General features: G+C 32.9%; 2 protein-coding genes and 1 long non-coding RNA gene across 3 annotated transcripts; 1 reads left to right on the forward strand and 2 right to left on the reverse strand.

Moving 5' to 3' along the window:
• The first annotated feature begins 350 nt into the window (after positions 1 to 350).
• Positions 351 to 3717, forward strand: LOC140753068 (uncharacterized). Its single transcript, XR_012103535.1, has 3 exons — positions 351 to 490; positions 3277 to 3390; positions 3694 to 3717. It is a non-coding gene; the product is annotated as an uncharacterized LOC140753068 (long non-coding RNA).
• Positions 3718 to 4098: 381 nt separating this feature from the next.
• On the reverse strand, positions 4099 to 9018 carry LOC140753067 (glycolipid transfer protein). The gene is made up of 5 exons (XM_073087438.1): positions 8293 to 9018; positions 8023 to 8078; positions 7472 to 7584; positions 6337 to 6487; positions 4099 to 5850 (listed from the first exon to the last, which is right to left on the reverse strand). Exons 1-5 carry the CDS (start codon positions 8429 to 8431, stop codon positions 5686 to 5688), a joined length of 624 nt encoding a protein of 207 aa, XP_072943539.1. The 5' UTR covers positions 8432 to 9018; the 3' UTR covers positions 4099 to 5685.
• Positions 9019 to 9458: 440 nt separating this feature from the next.
• LOC140753066 (uncharacterized) lies at positions 9459 to 12039 on the reverse strand. Its single transcript, XM_073087437.1, has 2 exons — positions 11670 to 12039; positions 9459 to 11391 (listed from the first exon to the last, which is right to left on the reverse strand). The coding sequence occupies exons 1-2, from the start codon at positions 11670 to 11672 to the stop codon at positions 9736 to 9738; spliced, it is 1659 nt and encodes a 552-aa protein (XP_072943538.1). The 5' UTR covers positions 11673 to 12039; the 3' UTR covers positions 9459 to 9735.
• Positions 12040 to 19849: the final 7810 nt, after the last annotated feature.

Consider the following 19849-nt stretch of genomic DNA (forward strand, 5'->3'; position numbering starts at 1 on the left):
AAAAAAATAACAAGCAAATCTAAATCACATGCATATTCCCTATTTGTTGATAGCTTCATGAAAATTTTTTCAATGTCTTCATATAAAAAGTTTATAATATTTTAGTTAATTTAATGTTAACTCTGTCAGCGTCGGCGCATCTGTGACCTGGGCCTATAACCTGTATATAATAATACTCTATGTTGGGGCCTCTGGAGTCGGTTGATTACAGATGTCCACGCCATCAGAGGTATTATTATTATTAACTCTGAACCACACCACAACACACCCCCTCCACATCCCAATGGCCACTGGTCTCTTACTTCTTCATTTTATAAAAAATAAATGTCGGCCTATACTTGTCTTATACAACAACTATGACACCGGCCACAGACTCACACCGAGAACCCCCGAAAACACCCGAGAAGCGTTCATGTGATAGCTTTCTTGCCTTCTCGTTCTCGCGTTCGCCTGTTCTCCGTTCGGTGTCGGTATTTTGCCCGTTCCAAAGGTAAGGGTTTCTCGAGCAAGAAAAAAGAACGGTATCGTATAGGTAGAGAGTATGTAGTAGAGATGCCTTCTCAGTCCTCGCACAAGCAGTGAGAACGTTTCACGGCGAGACCTCTCGCGTGAGTCTATAGACGGCTTAAAAATAGTTACAATATATTTCCTTTATTGCCAAGAGGTGGCGTTGATTCTTATCAATACTTGATTTAATGTTCGGCGATCATGCGCATCAAGGGGGTTGGTTAAAAAACACTCACTGGCATAGTAGGATAATATATCAATGATCACTGGGCAGAAGTTGTAAAAAATAATCTGTAATACCAAAAGGGCTGCATATTTTTTCATTATGTTTATTGACTAACTTCATCCAAGTTCGACCTTATCCGACCTTAAAAATATTATTGTAGGGTAAATTTATAAAATGTATTACTGTAATAGTATTACTACTAATTTCTAAGTTACACCACTTGTCTTTTTTTATTTTACAACATTTTTAATTACTAACATACATGAAATGTTAAATAAAAACAAAGAATGGACTTATTTACAAAATATATACAAGAATACTATAAATAAAATAAGCCATCTAAAATTGCCGTGTGAGGCATGGTTCCCAAAACGCTGGCGGCGTTTCCTTGCTGCACGGCAAGACTTAATCTTTGTGCAAAATAGCCGCCAGCTTTTTGGTCACCGGAAGCAGTGACAAGTTTGGTCGACATATCTGACATGAATTTTTTCATGTCACGTTGCGTCCCATATCAGGGGTCGTCCGAGACTCTATGGAACTAGAGTGATTCCATCGGGTCTCTTGCCATCGTCTCTAAAAAGACCTGGAGGTTCTAAAGTCGCTGGTATAGAGACGGTAGCAAGAGCCCGACGAATCAAACTGTTCAGAGTCCCGTGAAGATATAGCCTGCCGGCACTCCTGATACAGGACAAGCCATGTCGACCCAACGTGTCCACCTCCTGCCCACACGGACAAAAGTGAGACTAGCAAATCTTGGCACCGAGCCGGAGACCTATAGAAATGCGTAACGTTATAGGATCCAGCACGGTGCCAATATTGTTGGAAGGGAGCGCGTGTAGCCAATGTCCTGATTCACTTTGGGCAACAGCTAATAAACGGGCCCTATCAGAGTTGTCGGAACATCGTTCCAGAAGACAGGCAAAAACATACTTAAGAGCCGGTGTATCCCAAACGGATTGCTTGGTTTTATCTGACATAGATATATCCTCAGCCGGAAAGCAACCACTCCAGGCCTCCTCAGCCTCTGGCATGTACGTCACCCGAACATCATCCAAATTAGAGTTTAATAATCGGAGATGAGGGCGATCGTATTATGACAAGAGGCCAAGAAAGCCGGAAGCGCCAAACTTTCCGTGGTGCGACACCTATGCCACCAAACCTAACCGGAAGAGTTGCCTGCATCCAGGAACGATCATCAAATTTTAATTTTAGAATTTTGGACAAGCAATTTTGTAAAAGCGTATCTAATATGTGAGTGACAGATGGGAATTTCCAAAAAGGACAATAACGAAGTAAGTACAATAATTTTGGTGCGAATAAACAAAGGCGCAAAATGTACATAGCCATATGTGGTTTTAAATCAAAAAATCGCTCCGAAATATTTTCAAAATTATGTAATATTGAATTTACAATGGGTAAAAATGCATCATCAAATATTGGAGCACCTAGTAGGGTCAAATTTTCTTTTTCAAAAAAGATATGTTCGGTGATATTGAATTGAATTGACCGTAAATATGATGACATTGTTCAACTGATAATTTTGTATTCTGAATTATCTTGTATGAGGTGTTTATTAGGTATCACCTAATTATTTGGTAAAATTAATCAATGTTACTTTTTTTATTTACAACACTAGGTACCCTTTCATACATAGGTATAGCTTTTGGATTTTTTTTATTGCAAAACGTACAATAGTTGTTATATTCTCTTTGCTTTTATTGTGGCGTTTCGTTTCCATAGAAACAGAGTATGTACTTTTGTGATTAGCAAATAATTATACAGATTTAACTTAATAGCATGTTCCCTGTCTATCGAGTACCTATACCTCTATTAATAGAGGAGGTTCGAAGCTTATACATAGTAATATAACAGAGGAATTTGTGGGAAAAGGAAATGGAATATCGCATAATGTTAAGACTCCAAAAGTGCTTATATTTCAATGTTTATATTTACATTGTATGGGTGATCGTTAATAGTGTATTTCTGTATTATAAGGTAAGATCTTAATTTTTTTATTAATCTTTCTATTTATACTCATTTCGAAATTACAAGTTTCTGATACAAGGTCTGAATATGGCTCTCAGTGTAAATATCAGACATTTATGTTACGGGCAGACGTTTTTTTTAAAGGGGGTTAGCTGTCCCACTTAATTTCACCTATGCCACTTTAGCAACGACTTGATTGAGACAATTGAGAGGAAGAGGACTGTTCTGTGGGTAGGACTACGCGACTGCGCAAGTTCGTTAATGTACATGATTTATTTAAATCTATAGTTAGCATCTCGAGTTAGCATGGTGATTATTCTTCAACTTTTTCATTGTTTTTAAATTTCTATAATTATCATACAAAATTATATTTAGTATTTAAAAAAGTGATATTGCTAAAATTACCATATTATTCATAATGAAACAAGATTAAAATAGACAAAACTCATACTAATAGAAGTAGTGGATAATTTAATACCATCGGAAAAATTGACGCGTGCATATTGTTTATCAGAATTTATTTTTAATTAATTAAAACTCGTTCTTATATTTTTCAGTTTCATAAATTGGGACATCTTTCAAAATATTTGTCAGCAACAGTATTTGTTTTGCTTGTTGGTCTTGAATTGATAAGACTCTATCTTGGTCACTATGGGAATTTATCTTGCAGGGTAAGGAACCTATCATATCATATTAAAATAATAACATTTTACTTATATCGAGGATTTTATGGAATAGTAATAGTACCAAATTTTTGATAATCATAAATACAGATTCATTCATATTTACCAATGTTAAAAAAATAATACACCTGTTTTATTTTGTGTCATTTATTTGAAGTTACAATAAAACATATTACATAAAAAGTTTCACAAAATGCTGTAAAGCAAAATTACATGTTAATTTAAATAGGAATTGCTACTGTTTTTGTCTTATGTGGGAATAACCTATCAGTTTTAATATTTTATTTTCAGGTACCGGAACTGGCTGGATTTTTGATGTTAACTACATTAATGCAAATGCCACTTATTAGCTTTTTTCTTTTTAATCCATATTTAATGAGCACACCTACAGAAACCACACTACATGCATCATTATGGTCAGTAGCATTAGCTGAAATTATTTTAAGTTATTTGGCTTTAAAGCAAGCGTCTGCTGTTGCTAAAAGTATTTATTTTTCTCACTCAAAGGAACAATAATATCTAATAATAACACTCAAATAATACTTAGTTAAAAAATGTGCAATAGTTAATATGTCCGACTCAAATAACAAGTGCACGTGCACTTGTTTTTCTATTGAAGATGCAGGTAGTTTTACCTCAGGTGTTTAATCATTTCATTTTATAATAGGAGAACTGCCGTATTTGCTCCGACATATCTAATAATAACACTCAAATAATACTTAGTTCACAAATGTGCAATTGTTAATATGTCTGACTCAAATAACCATACGGAAATTATGTATTTGTTCCGTTAATAATTATTTTCCGACCTTAACATGCCTTTAATAATTACTAGCGACAATTTCTTTCGTTCTGGGGCCTACTAGAAGTAGTTGCGTAAGTTAAGTTGGTATACAAATACATATTACTAAAAGTATCACTTAATTTTTTGGTATAGTGCGTTACATTGTCCTCGATACGAAACAACTTATTACCACTGCATATTTTCTTTAATTAAACAGTTAAGTTACATTCATTAGAAAACTATTGAAAAGGTGGATAGTATTTTAAGGTACAAATATCTCATTAACATCAATTATTTGCGTTTGTTCAATAGGAAAATCCTGTGAGGAATTACTTAAAATATAAAAAATGAGTACTGGGTTGTTTCCGTACTGTATAACACTCAACTGGGTTTGCTCGCGCATTCAATATAATGTCTTGCAAGTTAAATTTATAGTTTCAAAACTTATAATTATATATTTTATAGTAATAATAATAATACAATATGTAATATCCCTTTTAAATTGAATTTTACTTCTTATAAATCGAATACTTCGTAGCACTCAGCATTCAAATTATTTCTATAAGAAAATGTGCAAACTATAGGATATATGGGGATGTAAAGTTTTTTTACAACAGCACCAAAAGTAACTACTGTTAATTAATAAAATAGGCTTAACATGCTCATATGACAAGTTAAACAATTGATTAGATAAATTAGAGAAATAAGTGTGAGAACTCACGGAGCGATTTTCTTTCGCCTCCATCGCGGAATATCCAGTCATTTTTCAAAATTTTCGAGTAACGAGATTAACGCCCATTCATATTTGTCAATTTATATTAGTTAGACATTGTGGTAGACAAAACATTGGGTACGTAGGCGCAGGACGAGAAGTGATCGATCTAGTCATGTTTCCACAGCGGTAAAGTGTCGGAAAACGATCATTTACCTACATTTGACGGAAGAAAAACGCCCCGTGAGTTCTGCCTCTAATTCTTTTCCCATCGTCTCTTCAGCTTGTCTCATGAGTATGCTAGATTTCAAGGGTTCCGTATTACGTAACACAGTTGTGTTCTACGCTATTCTAGCGATCAAAATTACTTACAACTATTTTATTATAATAAGCTGAATTAACATAACAACCTTAAACTATGTCGACATTATTACACAAAATAATAAACTTTGGTATTAAATTAAAAATCACTTAACAAACAATGTTAATTTGTAGTTAAAATAAAATTAAAAACAATTACTCATTAATAAAACAAAATAAATAATCAACATCAACATAATTATTACAAATGTATTTATAAATTGCACATACTTAGTTAATATTTTTGGTAAAATTCATAATACTATTACCATAGCCTCTTATCTTGAATAAAAATCATCTTAATATAATAATGTAATGTATATTTCCTACCTTATTTGGTATACAGTAAATAAATAAGTACAAAACAAATTCACGAATAGTAAAAACGTGATTTTATGCACAGTTCGATTAGAAATGCTTTCTAATTTCATGAAACTATGTTATTATCATTCATGAAATCATCAATTTTACATCTCACTAAATGTAAAGTTACATTAAAATTTGTCAAAATTGATTCAAATGATTTTATTTCGTTTTCAACTTCTAAAGATTTTGTAATTTGAGGGAAGGTTGGCGACATTTTACAGATTATCTGAAACAGAAAATAGAATATTTTAAATTAAGTAGAAAATTTAAAAAATATTGAATATTTTTGGTCATTTCATTAATTTTTCATATGAGAATTTGAAAAAGTATTGGGCACCAAACTTACTGCAACAGTGTAGGTAAAACCATCCGTAACCAACACCAAATAAACCAGTAATCCCATCAAAGGTTAATCAAACGTCCTTTGACACATAATACTAAGAATATGTTGGAATACCTCATATGTCTACAACAAATACAGGCATAAGTAAAAATATTCATTTATGTGGATGTAAAATGGAAATGTAATGGAATGGAAAAAAATGCATAAGCATACTTTCTAGGTCTGAAAAGAAAAAATCGCCCGAAACAGGCAGCTAAACAGTTGTGCATCACTGTGGCTAAATGACAAAAAAAATTGTAAACAATGTATTTGGAATATGAAATAATAAATATGAATTACTGTCAATATTGTAATCAAAATGCAACTAACCGTAAAAAGTTGTTGTGTGATCCAATTATGATATTTCTTTACTGAGCCCTCATAGGCCACTGTGAAGACATCCTTCATATTTATGTCGTAATTATCCGCCTGAAGAGCAACAATGATTTCTTGAAAAACCAGCTCGAAGAAATGTAATGCTCTGGAATGAAAGTAATGGTTTCCGTATTAATAATGTGTCACTTTTACAAAACTAGTTACAATTCAGTCTATCTGATGAATTCTGTAACTACCTGAAAGAAGAATGATTTTCTAAAGATGACCACTTATATACTGGTAAAAGGACTATGTGCAACCCTCAAGCAAGAATAATTGGCACTATAAAGATAAGTTTTGTTGACTTTGTTTGACTTATTTACACTTTACATAAGATAAAAAAACATAGCTAATACCTTAATTAATACATACATAACTATAAACAACTTAAGTCTAAAGTATAAAAAATATTGGGTTAGAAATTTCCTAAGTATCATAATAATCTATCATATAGTATCACATAATTTTTATGTAACATAAAAGGTACAATAACGATCAAAGGCAGATAATTCTGTTTTTTTTTCATAAATTACTCAAAATTTTAGAACTTATCAGTATTATGTAATAAAGAATTTTAGATTTAAAAAGTTGAGAGTTTATTACTCCACAAGATAATTTTAACCATTCTCTAATATTGTTAAGCTCTAATCATATTTTTTGGTTATAAAGAAGATATTTATGACATTCCTAAATTTGGTACATAAGGTAATCATTATAAATAGGTCAAGATAAGATTACTTATTCATGTTACTTATCTTATATCAATTTCCAATGTACGGTATTATCTATTATGACTTGCCCAATTACTCAGAATATATTACAAATAACTTCCAAGTAAAAAATATAGACACTTAAAATTATAATGATGTCAGTGCTAAAAATGGAAAACTGGCTAATACACAAATGTAAATTAAAAAAATGCATCTTACATTTTGCTGTCAAATGCAAAATCGTTTCTCATTTAATTATCATAATATGTAGTTTTAATTTTGGATTATAAGGGAATAAATGGTAAAAGTCCTGATTTGAATATTTTCAAGTTCATTTCAAATCAGATGCATCCATAAGGTTGAGATAAAGTTAAAGTTACCTGTTAAGCCATAAAACACTTTCAGTTCCAATATGTTCCTTTCGTGACTTTTCTTCAAGCATTAATTCCAATAAACAGGATTCCTCGTTAAATTTAAAATGCTTCTTGATTTTCTGAAAGAGACAGTTCATCATATTAATGAAAACGCTGAACCTTGGACCATTAATTCGTAGAAATGGTGTCGACAACTAGAGGCATGGTATGGTGAGAGCAGTGGGAGTGGTCTACCAGGCAACATGATTTGAAGGGTGGCCAAAGCTTTCGTATTAAATGATGTATATTTTGTATAGTAAGAGAATTGGAACACAACTTGTGCCTATATGAAATAAGAACTTTTTTCACTGACAAATTACAGGGATACACACTTCATAATTTTTAGTTTTCCACTAATTACTTGAAAATTAAATTTCCCCTATCAACACCTCACAGCCATAATTAAAAATTAATTCCTGTACATTAAAATGATACAACAGAACTACTTGAGAATATGTAAATAAGGAAATTTATATTTACAGAAAGTGCTACAATGTAAATGTTTAAAGAATACTTACATCAATATTTCCTTGCATGTCATATTTCACAGGCGCAAATACCTTGCCAAGGCGTTCTGGAAAATTATAAGTAAGTCGAATTTAACGAAAATGGAATGTTATCGTAATAAATAATAAAAAAATATATTTTATATTAATGCATGTTACTTTTATGAAAGCTTGCAAAAATTTACAACAATTTTTAAAATTAGAAAACTTTTTTACACATAATACCGAAAATAAGATAAAAACTAAATAAAGATAGCTCACGTGAAATAACTATGTACATACCAACTAAGCCAAGTAGGTCCGATGCAGCATTAAGGAACTTTGTAATATTTATCCTCCCATTTATAACGGATGGGAAGAAACTTATATTCAAAAAAACAAATCCTTGTTTTGATTCTGCTGGTGTTGATGTACTCGCCATATCAAAATTAGTAAGGAATTATAGTAAAGTTATGACAACGTTATGATAACGCACACCATTATAAACATTTATTTTTAGCAGTTATATTTACAAGCTTAATAATTTTACACAGCAATCTGTTCAGGCTGAAATTAAAGATAAAATCACTGTCCGCTACAACTATATTGAAGTCTTTGAAGTGACATTAACATTATTGACATTTTATAACGAGGGAATGACACTGTCACTGATAAGACAATCTTATTTTTCATATGCCTGTGACCTGAACACCAGGTTTTTGGCCTTAACAGATTATACAAAAAAACTACTGCTGCAAGTGTTACAATGAATTAAAATAAACAAAAACAAAGATCGATACTAAAATAGACATCTATTTTCATCATTAGGCACTTATTTAAATAGTTAAAAATAAATTTTATTATGAATTACTTTTGGTAACTCCATGAGTTGAATAATCTTATTGTTTGTTTTATTATATCTTGTTTATGTATGTTTTATTTTTTTCGTAATATATTAAATTAATTATGTAATATAATTTTAAATCTGTTTACTTATCACTTTTTATTCGCTAACTTAATAATTTTAAATTTGGAATATTGTAATGAATTGTTTTGAGGCACCTATTATTAATTTAATTTTAAATTCTAATCAATACTTCAAAATTGCGGATCAATTTAAAAAGTTCGTTTTTTGTCTACCAGTTTGCGAAAAATATTTTCTAATAACACTATGGTCCCAGTTTATTATGCCAGTATGATGAACTACCTGTAGTATAATAATACTATTAATACATAGGTATCTAGGTAGGCAGTATTTGCTTGTAAACATAAAATGAATTGTACTTAGAATGAAATTATCAAATTAACAATTGCAGAAAATTAACAATAATGGAAAGGTTAGGTAATTACAGGCACTCAGCTTCGAACTTTTTAAGTTGTTTTAGCTTATCACTTTCATAATCACATATTTAATACGAATTTATTCTACTTTTTAGCAATATCCAATCTGTGATCGTAAAAAAATACAATTTCACTCAGGTTTAATATATTTTTTTAAATAGGTACTTAATTATGACTTTAGCATTAATTATGTACACATATTTAGCTAAATGTAACTTATATTTACCGGCAAGTGATAATAAATTTAATAATGCTTTTAGATTACTAATAGATGATTATTAATACTATGCACGTTGAGTGGTTTTTGGGGGTAAATCGTCACGTTTATCAGTTTCCTAAGCATTATATTATATTAGCTTTGTTTTACCACATTATTGTCATTATTAATACTTTTGTCACAACATATTAATAAGAAAATGTCTGTTTTAAAACGTTTCCTAAATCATCTTCTACTACAATTGTCAGGACTTTACTCTTCGGCGATAAAGTAAACGGCACTAAAAATCTTTTTTCTGGAAGAAGATTAGTAAATTCATATGAATCCAGAACCATTCCATTTGATTCGTCTCGAACTTCTACTATTCTTATACCAGCTGTCGATATAATCATCATTTTATTTTTGTCAAATTTTAAATATCTTGTTATTGCCTGCCGTTCTCTCCCATACTCGTTGTTAAACCATCGATGATACGACAATAATACCGCACAATTTCTTGTCCAATATATAGAATCATTCCCATTCATTCTATTTATATTCCTTTTAGAATCTGATAGCCTGTTAGTTATATTTGAGTAGACACTAGATGGTCTTTGTATTGGTGTGATGTTAGGACCTCTTCTTATTATGTCAGATTTGGTTAGGGAAGCAAAATTTCCTAACGTTGTTTTGCTTCTTGGCCCCAAAACTCTTAGTGGTTCTGCTACATTCATCGTTACACTAATATTGCGCTGAAGAGAAACAGTAGAATGTTGCACTGGTTTACCATTATAATTATTCATGTTGTCTTTTGTTAATGCTGATCTTTTATCTCCGACCAAGAATACCCGATCTATGTTATCAAAACCTCTTCCCATTATACCATCTTTGGTATGACCCAGGTCAAATGTGTGTCCTAATTCGTGGAATACAGAACCTAAAGTAGTTGCAAAACAACCTCCCAATGTTCCACGATATCCGCTATCATCCATAAATCTTCGTGTGTTTACTGGAGATGAATCCAAAAATTTTGGAATGATATCATCTATAGTTGCTGGCCAGGTATATAAGCAAGCGGTTCCGAATAATGCCAAACCACCACCTCCTAGAGCAGCATAAGCTTCAGTAAAGGAAATGATTTCATCATGTGTCATTGGTTTATCGATATCAGTACCTTTAAATCTTGTGCATGAAATGAATCCTAAAAATTTTCTTTCGTTACTTCCCAAGTCAGAAAGCATAAGTTCTCTTCCAAAATGAGACCACAAGTCTGTTTGTCTCATTTTCCGGGCTTTGTTTACATTTAAGTTACTTCGGAACACGATACATTCGGGTTTCTTATGATTTACTTCATGTTCTAATTGAAACGTTTTACGCCCGACGCCACATTCAAATAACTTTTCAGCAGTTAGACTTTGAATTAATTTAGCACCGACTGTTATTCGAGAACATGCACTTTCTATAGAGCTGTCAAAATCAGGAGGACTTTGAAAACATCCGTCGTGACCTTGGCAAATAATATAGACGGGAGTCACTCTTAAATTTGTCTTCCTAGGTGTATATTCCAACATCAACGTTTTTCGTTGATGTGTATTGTACTCGAGAGCAATAATATTTTCTCCTCTTTTCAACTCCAATATAACTTTAAATTCCCTATTGTAAACATTCCATTCTGATTCTCGTTCCACTCCATTGGAGGATGTAATACACTTAATTTTTTCTTGATTATTACATTCTCCCGCTGTTATTAATCCTTTGATAAGGATAATAGAATAATTAACTGTCTCTCCATTTTGAAAATTCGTTACGAAGATTGTAGAACTCTGCTCGTTTTTGTTATCTTCAATCGTTCGGTTGTCCATTACCTGAAATATTTACACTAAACTTAAGGCCGTTCGATAATTGTTTTGCTTTTGTAGTGAATCGACCTCGTCACAAGCACGATCTAGGATTATTTTTTTGCAACATCTGTTTAATAATTAGGTTAAGTATACACAACCTCAACGGAGATAGGGAGTCTCGTGCATCAGTTTTCAATCGCTTATGAGCTCATTGTTGTAGAGAGTAGGCGAAATGAGTTTTGCCTTAGCATTTAAAGGTCGACACAAACGAATAGTTTCGCAGTTAGCTAGCAATGACTCACCATGATGCAGTTAGCGTGGAGCGCGCGGAGCTGGCGCGTCGGCAGGACTGCGGGTGCGGGCGGCGCGGCGCGGCGGCGGAACGGCGGCCACTCGCGACTCGCGAGCGAAGCGACGTGTCTCCTCTCCTCTGTTTAGAGTCGAATGTTTGAACGGTTATGGCTAAAGTGCGCATGCTCGCCGATGCAGACCGACGCGCCTCCGTAACGATTGCGACCGCCGGAGGCTCAGACTTTCTGTCTCCGTTGCCAACATGGAAATTTTAGCGATGCGATGCAACGTTGGTGTGAATTAGTTACTAACATCAGTCTTTGTTCTTGTTTTGTTTAGGTTCTTTATTTGTTTAGTCTGCAAGGCACCCTTTTTGCATACGACTATGCCAAATAAACTGTAGTGTTAACCACCTATAAGAAACACTTATTATATAAGATTTTTACTTGAGGTACGTTGCTGGCTAACTTCACAGTTTATGGTCCCAGTATTAGACTATAATAATGTGGTGAAATACCACATTTAGGTGTCTTTTTAATAATAAAGGGAAGTAAAAAAACATCTTAATATAGCACTAGCATAGATTCTTCATATTTTTTCTTCTTCATTGCTATAATATATAGTTTCTTATGGATATCTAGGTTAAGTACTTCATTGATGACTAGAATCTTGGAGTAGATAACTACCTTCCTCTATAATATGTAATATTTTCATATTTTAAACAATAGAAAAATATTCAATAGAAGAGTTTAGGTACCGATATCACATTTTGTTTAATAAAAATAACGATCTGAAATGTCTGGTTAAATAAATACATATATTTAAATATTAAATAATAACATTTATCATTAAGTATTATAAATAGGTATACTTACTGGTATTTTTATAGTAAAATAAAAATAGTTTAAATTACAGAAATTAAAAAAGTATTATAACGAAACATGTGTTTATAAAATGGTTGTATTACAGTCATAATTTTTAATTGTATAAAATTGATGTAGTACAGAAGCATCTAGTGTACCTTATAATAAGACGCCATTTTCACGAATGGAAATATACATAAATAATTGATCTGAAAAATTGGAATTGTATCTGAGGTTGAACTTCAAATTCGAACAAAGCTATCTTGAACATTGTTGCTAAAAGACAGAAATTGATGGGACGACAAAGTCTTCACAGTCAAATCACGCATACCATCTTCAATACGTTTATTATTTCTGAATCATAATTATATTATATAGACTTGAATAGTAAGTCTAAAATCCTAAAAATGTGGTTGTTAAAAAAGCGCCTGACAATATTTGCCGTTACAATACTTGCGAACGACAATGTGCTGTGCGTTCCGCGAAGGAGTAGGTATTGTTGTGTAGTATCGCTTTATTGTATGCATCTTTGGTGAAGTATCGATTGGGTGTATCCCTGTTTGTAAGTTTTACCCCTAGGGTTAATAACCCCTGAACCGTCTTTGTCTCGACAAAATTTATGTGTCTAGGAAGTCAGACAGTGCAGAAGATATTATTTACTGAACAAAGGTTTTGTTGGGTTTTATAGCGCAGTGAATTGTAGGTACACTATAGTATAAATAAAGTGTAAATATAAAGTCTAAGTAACACAACTATATATTCAGTTAAGATTTCTTTACTATACGAGTACTTACCGTTTATACTTATACTTGTTTATTAATTTAACAACAACAATTAATTTAATAGATACGTGAGATTATAATGTAATTCTGAACTTAAGTATGAAACGATACGTTACTATTAGTATAGGAAGTACGAGTAATTTAATTAAATTTACAATTTTTGCGAAATAATTTAAGTACCCTCATTTATTTACCTACAATATAATAATTTTATAATTATAAGTCACTAGAGCTTCTTTTTAGGTACCTACTGATTGCTTGTAGTAGAAGACTCATTTATAAGTTACTAGCTGACCCGGCAAACTTTGAACACCCTCAAAATCTATTTATCAAATATATATTATATAAAATACCTATAGCCAATGTTACTCGTGGATAATGTAGCTTTCGAATAGTGAAAGAATTTTTAAAATCGGTCCAGTCGTTTTTGAGCGTTTTCATTACAACTAAACAAACAAACAAAGTTCTTCTCTTTATAATATTAGTGTAGAAATACAAACTTACACAAACTGCAACTTTTAATATCCTAAAACTGTTTTAGGCGCTTCAAGTTAGCACGAAGTATGTAATGTTTTATGGTAATTCTTGATTGACAATGCTAGTAAAGTCTCTTCAGGATCTAATGATTCAATGGAAAATGTTAAAAAATCAAATTGAGGTAGCTGCATATGTAGCCATAAACTAAACAGGCTGTTTTAACGATGCTTAAGAATGTCACATTGAAATAAAGTTGAATGTTGCTATTTATTTGACAATTTTATCGGTCAAGTTTTAATATCTTTTTCCTAACGATATGGTTAAAAGTTCACACAAGTAACAATAGTGCTTGTAAATGAGCCTAGTTTTGACATCCTTTTATCCATAGACGTCTTCGACGTTTATCCAAACGTCGGATAGCTATGGTTGCAATGTCGACACGACGTCATGCAAATTAGTTAAGCAATCCTGCTTTATTTTTTTTTCAAACCGACTTCTATCATTACTTCATTACATATATTATGGAAATAAATGAATGGGCATTTAATAAATGGTGGAAATAACGCCGAGAAAAAATAACGCAGGTTTGCATCACCCCTTTTATTTTCTATTGTTATTTTTTTACGATGCACATCATATAGGTGCGTCATATGCACGTCGCGACATCGCCAATTTTAACGACGTCGGAACTTCCCACGATGCGTATATAAGTGCACATATTCTAATTGTTGTTTAAATTAAAAATATTGATTTAGAGGACTGATAGATGACGTCACTGAGTGATATGCATCGATATGGCTCTCGCAGGCCGTGATCATTCTCCTAGTATGAATACGCATTAGGTACAAAAACCTACTAGAATAAAAAAAATGGTAACTTTACAATACGGTTGCAGCATGCGTTGCGGCGCGGCGACGCGTTTAAGTACGGCGCCGTGCCGCAACATTTTTATGTGTCTCGGCCCTAACTGAGGGTATGTAAGGAGGTATCTTAGAAGGTGGTAGAACCCTTTGTGGTTCGACTCCGGCGGTACCACCGCCACACCTATTTCTACCTAATAACAGCAGTGTTAAGCGCTGCTGTGTTCCGGTTTGTAGGGTGTGGTAAGACTTTTCCGAGGCGTTCCAGCTTAGTCCTCAGGGGTAGCGGCGCATCTGTGGCCGACCTCAGGTACTCCATTGAGGAATATCTAATCCTATCTGGGGTTGATTACAGATGTCCATGGGCGGCAGTAGTCACTTACCATCAGCTGGACTGTATGCTCGTCTGCTACTCTTATTACAAAAAAAAAATAACATTCCTTACGGTTTTTTTATTTACTGTCCATGTACGGGCAAAATAAAATTCATACTGAGTTATGACCATAAATATAAATCTTTAGTGTGAAAGGACTAAATTCATGCCATTAGGCTTCTCGTCTTCATATGATGTCTATTTATGAGTATTCTACGTATATTTGACATCTTGTACCATAGATTAGTATCTTGTACTATGTGCTTAGGGTTCGTACACAAAACTGCGATGCGACGTCGCATCGCAAAAATCTGCGAACTCCCTCGACGCATCGCAAGAACTTGCGAATTGATTCGCATCGCACAGTGGTTGTTGTTGTTGGTCACTCTGAGAGACGCTACGCCGCACGATATCGCATCGCAGCAATTCGCATCGCAATTTTCTGCGTTGCGAATTCGCATCGCGTCGCATCGCAGTTTTGTGTTCGAGCCCATAGATATGTGAACCATAGATTAGTACTAATCTATGATGTGAACTGGTAAAATAACAAAAGTAACTAAAAATCAAAAGAGCAAATGCAATAATTGCTTCCGTAAAACGTTCATTTGCATAAAATTATAGCAATTTATTAGTGATAATAATATGAGTGACTATGATGACATATTCATCATGTCGCACCTTTATAATTATAAGAATATAGCTAAGTACAAAAAAGTGTTTTATGTGGCAACATAGATTAGTAAAGATAAAGTAAGTTCTTTTTTTGAATTCTTGACAAATAAAAACATTTTTAGAGAAAATTTACGAATAAATAACTAATACTGCGTAATTTGCGTTATAAATAAATAATTATTTCAAATATTTTAGGGACATTTTAGCACGGAGACGTGGCAAAACGTTTTTACGCAACTATTTCAATTCTCAAAACTGGGTACATTTTTTTGTTAGGAGTGAGTAATCTTTACTAATCTATGTGTGCCAAAAATACTTTAAAATTGTTCAACACAACATTGGCTCTCGTGTAATTCCCGGAAATTCCGCTAGATGGAAGTAGTATGAATTTCAAAATAAGTGCGAATCGAAGTAACATTCTTTATTCAAATGCATTTCTCTATGCATTTCAATAAAGAATGCATAGTATTTGCGATGAATTCATTGTAATTCTAAAGATGCGTATTTGCGGTTAGAAACAAAAATAAACCAACAAACGTGTCAAGACGCAAGGAGCATAAATCACCGCGAAGTATGATGATGAGTTTGCAGGAAGTGGAAAGGGCTGGTCGCAGGAGCCGGTCGTTGTCCCACTGAACGCAGCACTTTCGCTTTTATCGGCGAACGAACCCGGTCCATTACTACCGCGCTCACGGTTACACCATCACGCAGCTGCTCGGTTTTGGCTGCGTTTGTCACTCCGGTATGCATACTAATAGCAGTTTATAAAGGGTTGTGATGCTTAGATTTCTCCACGCTATAGTCGGTGGATCACCGGTTGTGATACCGATGGATTTATGAATGCTATATCGTTTAATGAACAGCGGTTGTTAGTTGTCAAGTAAACTATTTACTTGATATTAGAGTAATAGGTGATACTTTGTAAAATGTATTGTAATAATCTATTACAATGAAATGAGAAATATTCTGAAATATGTGTTTTTTGGATTATGTAGGTAGTGTAAAGGATACACTTTACAGATGAAAGTGTTGACAGGTCTTTTGTTCTCGCAACTATTAACGCAATATGACGTATTAGATTGGCTTAAATAATCAGATAAGTACCGTGTACATTCACAATTTCATGAAGGAATGGAAAGCTAATCTCCGTTCTAATGGCCATAAAAACTGAATCTAAAGTTTATTTTTAGGGAGTTTTTAAGTACGTAGTTTGTGGGACAGCATACAGGTAGGTACTCCCTAGGTCGACTAATCTAGACAAGTAATCTTTAAATAGGACTTAATACAAATAAGTACACGATTTGCTTAGAATTGTTGTAATTCTGTTAGAGTACCTATACATATTTATTTAAATACTTTCAGAATTTATTAATGTCTACTTATAATATCATTTTGCGTAATACCTATGATATACCTACTCAATAACGCAACATTTTTGTGCTTATGTAACTAATGTATCAGAAATGTTATAAAGTTTCATAAAAAATATTTAGGTAGAGATTATTCAATTTTTTTTAAGGATAAAATTATAATAATAGTAGCCAAAGTAATTTTCAATTCTGAAAGTCTCGATATTAAGAATAATAGTAAGTAAATACAACTGTTTCTTGGTACAAATGAATTTAATTTGTTTTAAACTATATTTCTTTATATAGAAAATTTACGCACCAATACTCACTTAGCCAGTGAGGTGGACTATGGCCTAATCCTTCTTACACTGAGAGGAGACCCGGGCCCAGCAGTGGAACAGTGATGGGTTGATGATGATGATATCGGAATTTTTACGATAGCATAGGTTTTTTTACGTAAGGATCTAAGGTATTACTAACAGTAGGTTTTACCACACACGTTGTGTAACTTTTATAAATAAAATGAAACTAAAATTTCTTAATGACCATAAAATAAATATTAACTTCCAAACCGTAAATTTTAATTAATACAGTTATTGAGAAATTATTTAGTCACAAATGACGTCATTTAGTCACATTAATTTAATTTGCGCCGCTAAAGTAGGAGCCATATTTATAAAAAATATTTTTAAAAATAGCTTTTTGTAGGAGTAGAAGGTGCTTGTGTACTAATTAAGAATTGTGAAATGTTTTATTGTGTATTTCGGTACGTATATTGTTTTGTCAATAATGGGTATTCTAAATGAAACAGCCTTGTTTGAAAAATATTATCTTAAAAATTAAAATAGGCTCAGATTACCCATTAGGTCCTATCCCACCGCTCAGCACGCATATCTTTTTGATGCGTGAAAAGTTAAGATTATATTTTCATTTAAAGGTTGATATAATACAATATTCTGAAAACTCTCCGGCAAATTTTCTTTACTCTGAAAGATCTTAGGCATATATTTCGAATCGAACCTGGACCTCTAACATGGCCTCCTATTGCTCAACTAGACCAAGTTAAGTGGACATTACAATATTAAAAAAAAACAAATGCGCATGATTCTCTAAATTTGAAAGTAGAGTCGCTTGGGCGCCATTTTGGCAGTACCTTAGGGCCCGTACCTACAGTCCTACGTGCCCAATATTTCGAAACGATGGTCTTTGTTAATAATAATGAAGATCTGCGTAGTTTCATCACAGTGCGCTTGTTGAATAATAACGTCCGGTTGAATGAACCATTGCATCGTGTCCTTGTTTTCTGTGATTTTCCATGGTGTAGTTCTGGCACGTGCGCCTGTGCAGCCGTAACATTATATTAGTTTTAAGTTCACAAGTATCGCTCTTCAGAAAAACTTTGAATCTCAACTAAAAGATCTATACCTACGTATGAGTAGGTACGTCTATTTTTAAAGTGGGTCAAGAGTTTTTCAAGTTTATTGTCGTATAAGTAGAAAGATTTTTCTTTCTATATGACAATAAACGAGATGATAAAATGTAATATGGATAACATGTAAGATGGATGGTTGGAGTTCCGCAAAATAATGCCTGATACTCTTTAATACCTCATTATAAAAATTATATTATGTATGTTGTATGTAATATTACCCAGATAAACAATGTTCATGCGTATCCTAATGGTCAAAATTCGATCATAATCATCACTGAAAAAGTTGAAAATTATAAATTTGCAAGTTTCCAAAATTTCAATAGCTACCAAACAAAAAAAACTGTTGAAGACTCAGGGACAAAATAGTGCCTACTGGATATTTTCGCCTTTGCCTGTTTATATTCGATATTTGACGGCATTTAACATCACTAGTACAAATTAGCCCGTGGTCACGTGACCGGTGACTGACATCTCGCTCTCGTGCTACTTCATTTAACTAATTACCGCTTAAATTAACAACGTCATTAAACTCCGCAGCCGATGTACAGGTACGTTAATAACTTTATATTATGATGGTTTATATTTTATCGCCTATTAAGCGCTGTAATCGCTTTTAAACTGTGTTGACGGTCACGAAAGTTGTAAATAATAACCATAGATTAGTAAAGATTACTCACTCCTAACAAGAAAATGTAACCAGTTCTGACAATTTATTTATTTAGAGCATTTACGAATGAAACGATATTTCTCTGCACTCTTTATTCGATTTCGTGTTGTTCTTGCACCACTTAACTGCACACGTCGGCATCGTTCCGCGTATATTACACCATGACAGTCGGAGACGTAATGGAAAAACAGTCAGCCATTTTATATGTGTCAGCCATTTAATGGCTTCATTCAATTACAAGGCGGTGAGATATCTATACTTACCTATGAGCATAACTATAAATATACTATGATATGTGTCACATTATTTAACTATCTACTATATATTTATAGTAGATAAGTACTTATCTATATTATACAGATGAGTGATATAAATTTTAGCCTGCCATGTTCAAGGTTGAGTGTTGAATCGTAAGTACTCGCAGTAGGACCGAAGACCCTGTGTACGTAATGAGAATCAATATTCTTTTATGTGAACTATGAAGAACATATCGATTGGAAACTTGTCAAGCCTATGATATTCATAATATCTCAAAGGCGTATTTATAAAGTATTAACTTATACTGATCAGCGTGGTAGACTGTGACTGAAATCTAACCTAAACCTAAAACGAATTCTGAAAGTGTGTACGGCTTAGGCCCAGGTGATGTAAACGTACTTAAATCGTATCACAGTATAATGACATTAGAATTAAAAATACTTACTAAGGAAAAGACA

Source organism: Epargyreus clarus, unplaced genomic scaffold (assembly GCF_041222505.1).
Source record: "Epargyreus clarus isolate Ecla_fem2 unplaced genomic scaffold, WU_Ecla_fem_2.2 ptg000026l, whole genome shotgun sequence".
NCBI lineage: Eukaryota > Metazoa > Arthropoda > Insecta > Lepidoptera > Hesperiidae > Epargyreus > Epargyreus clarus.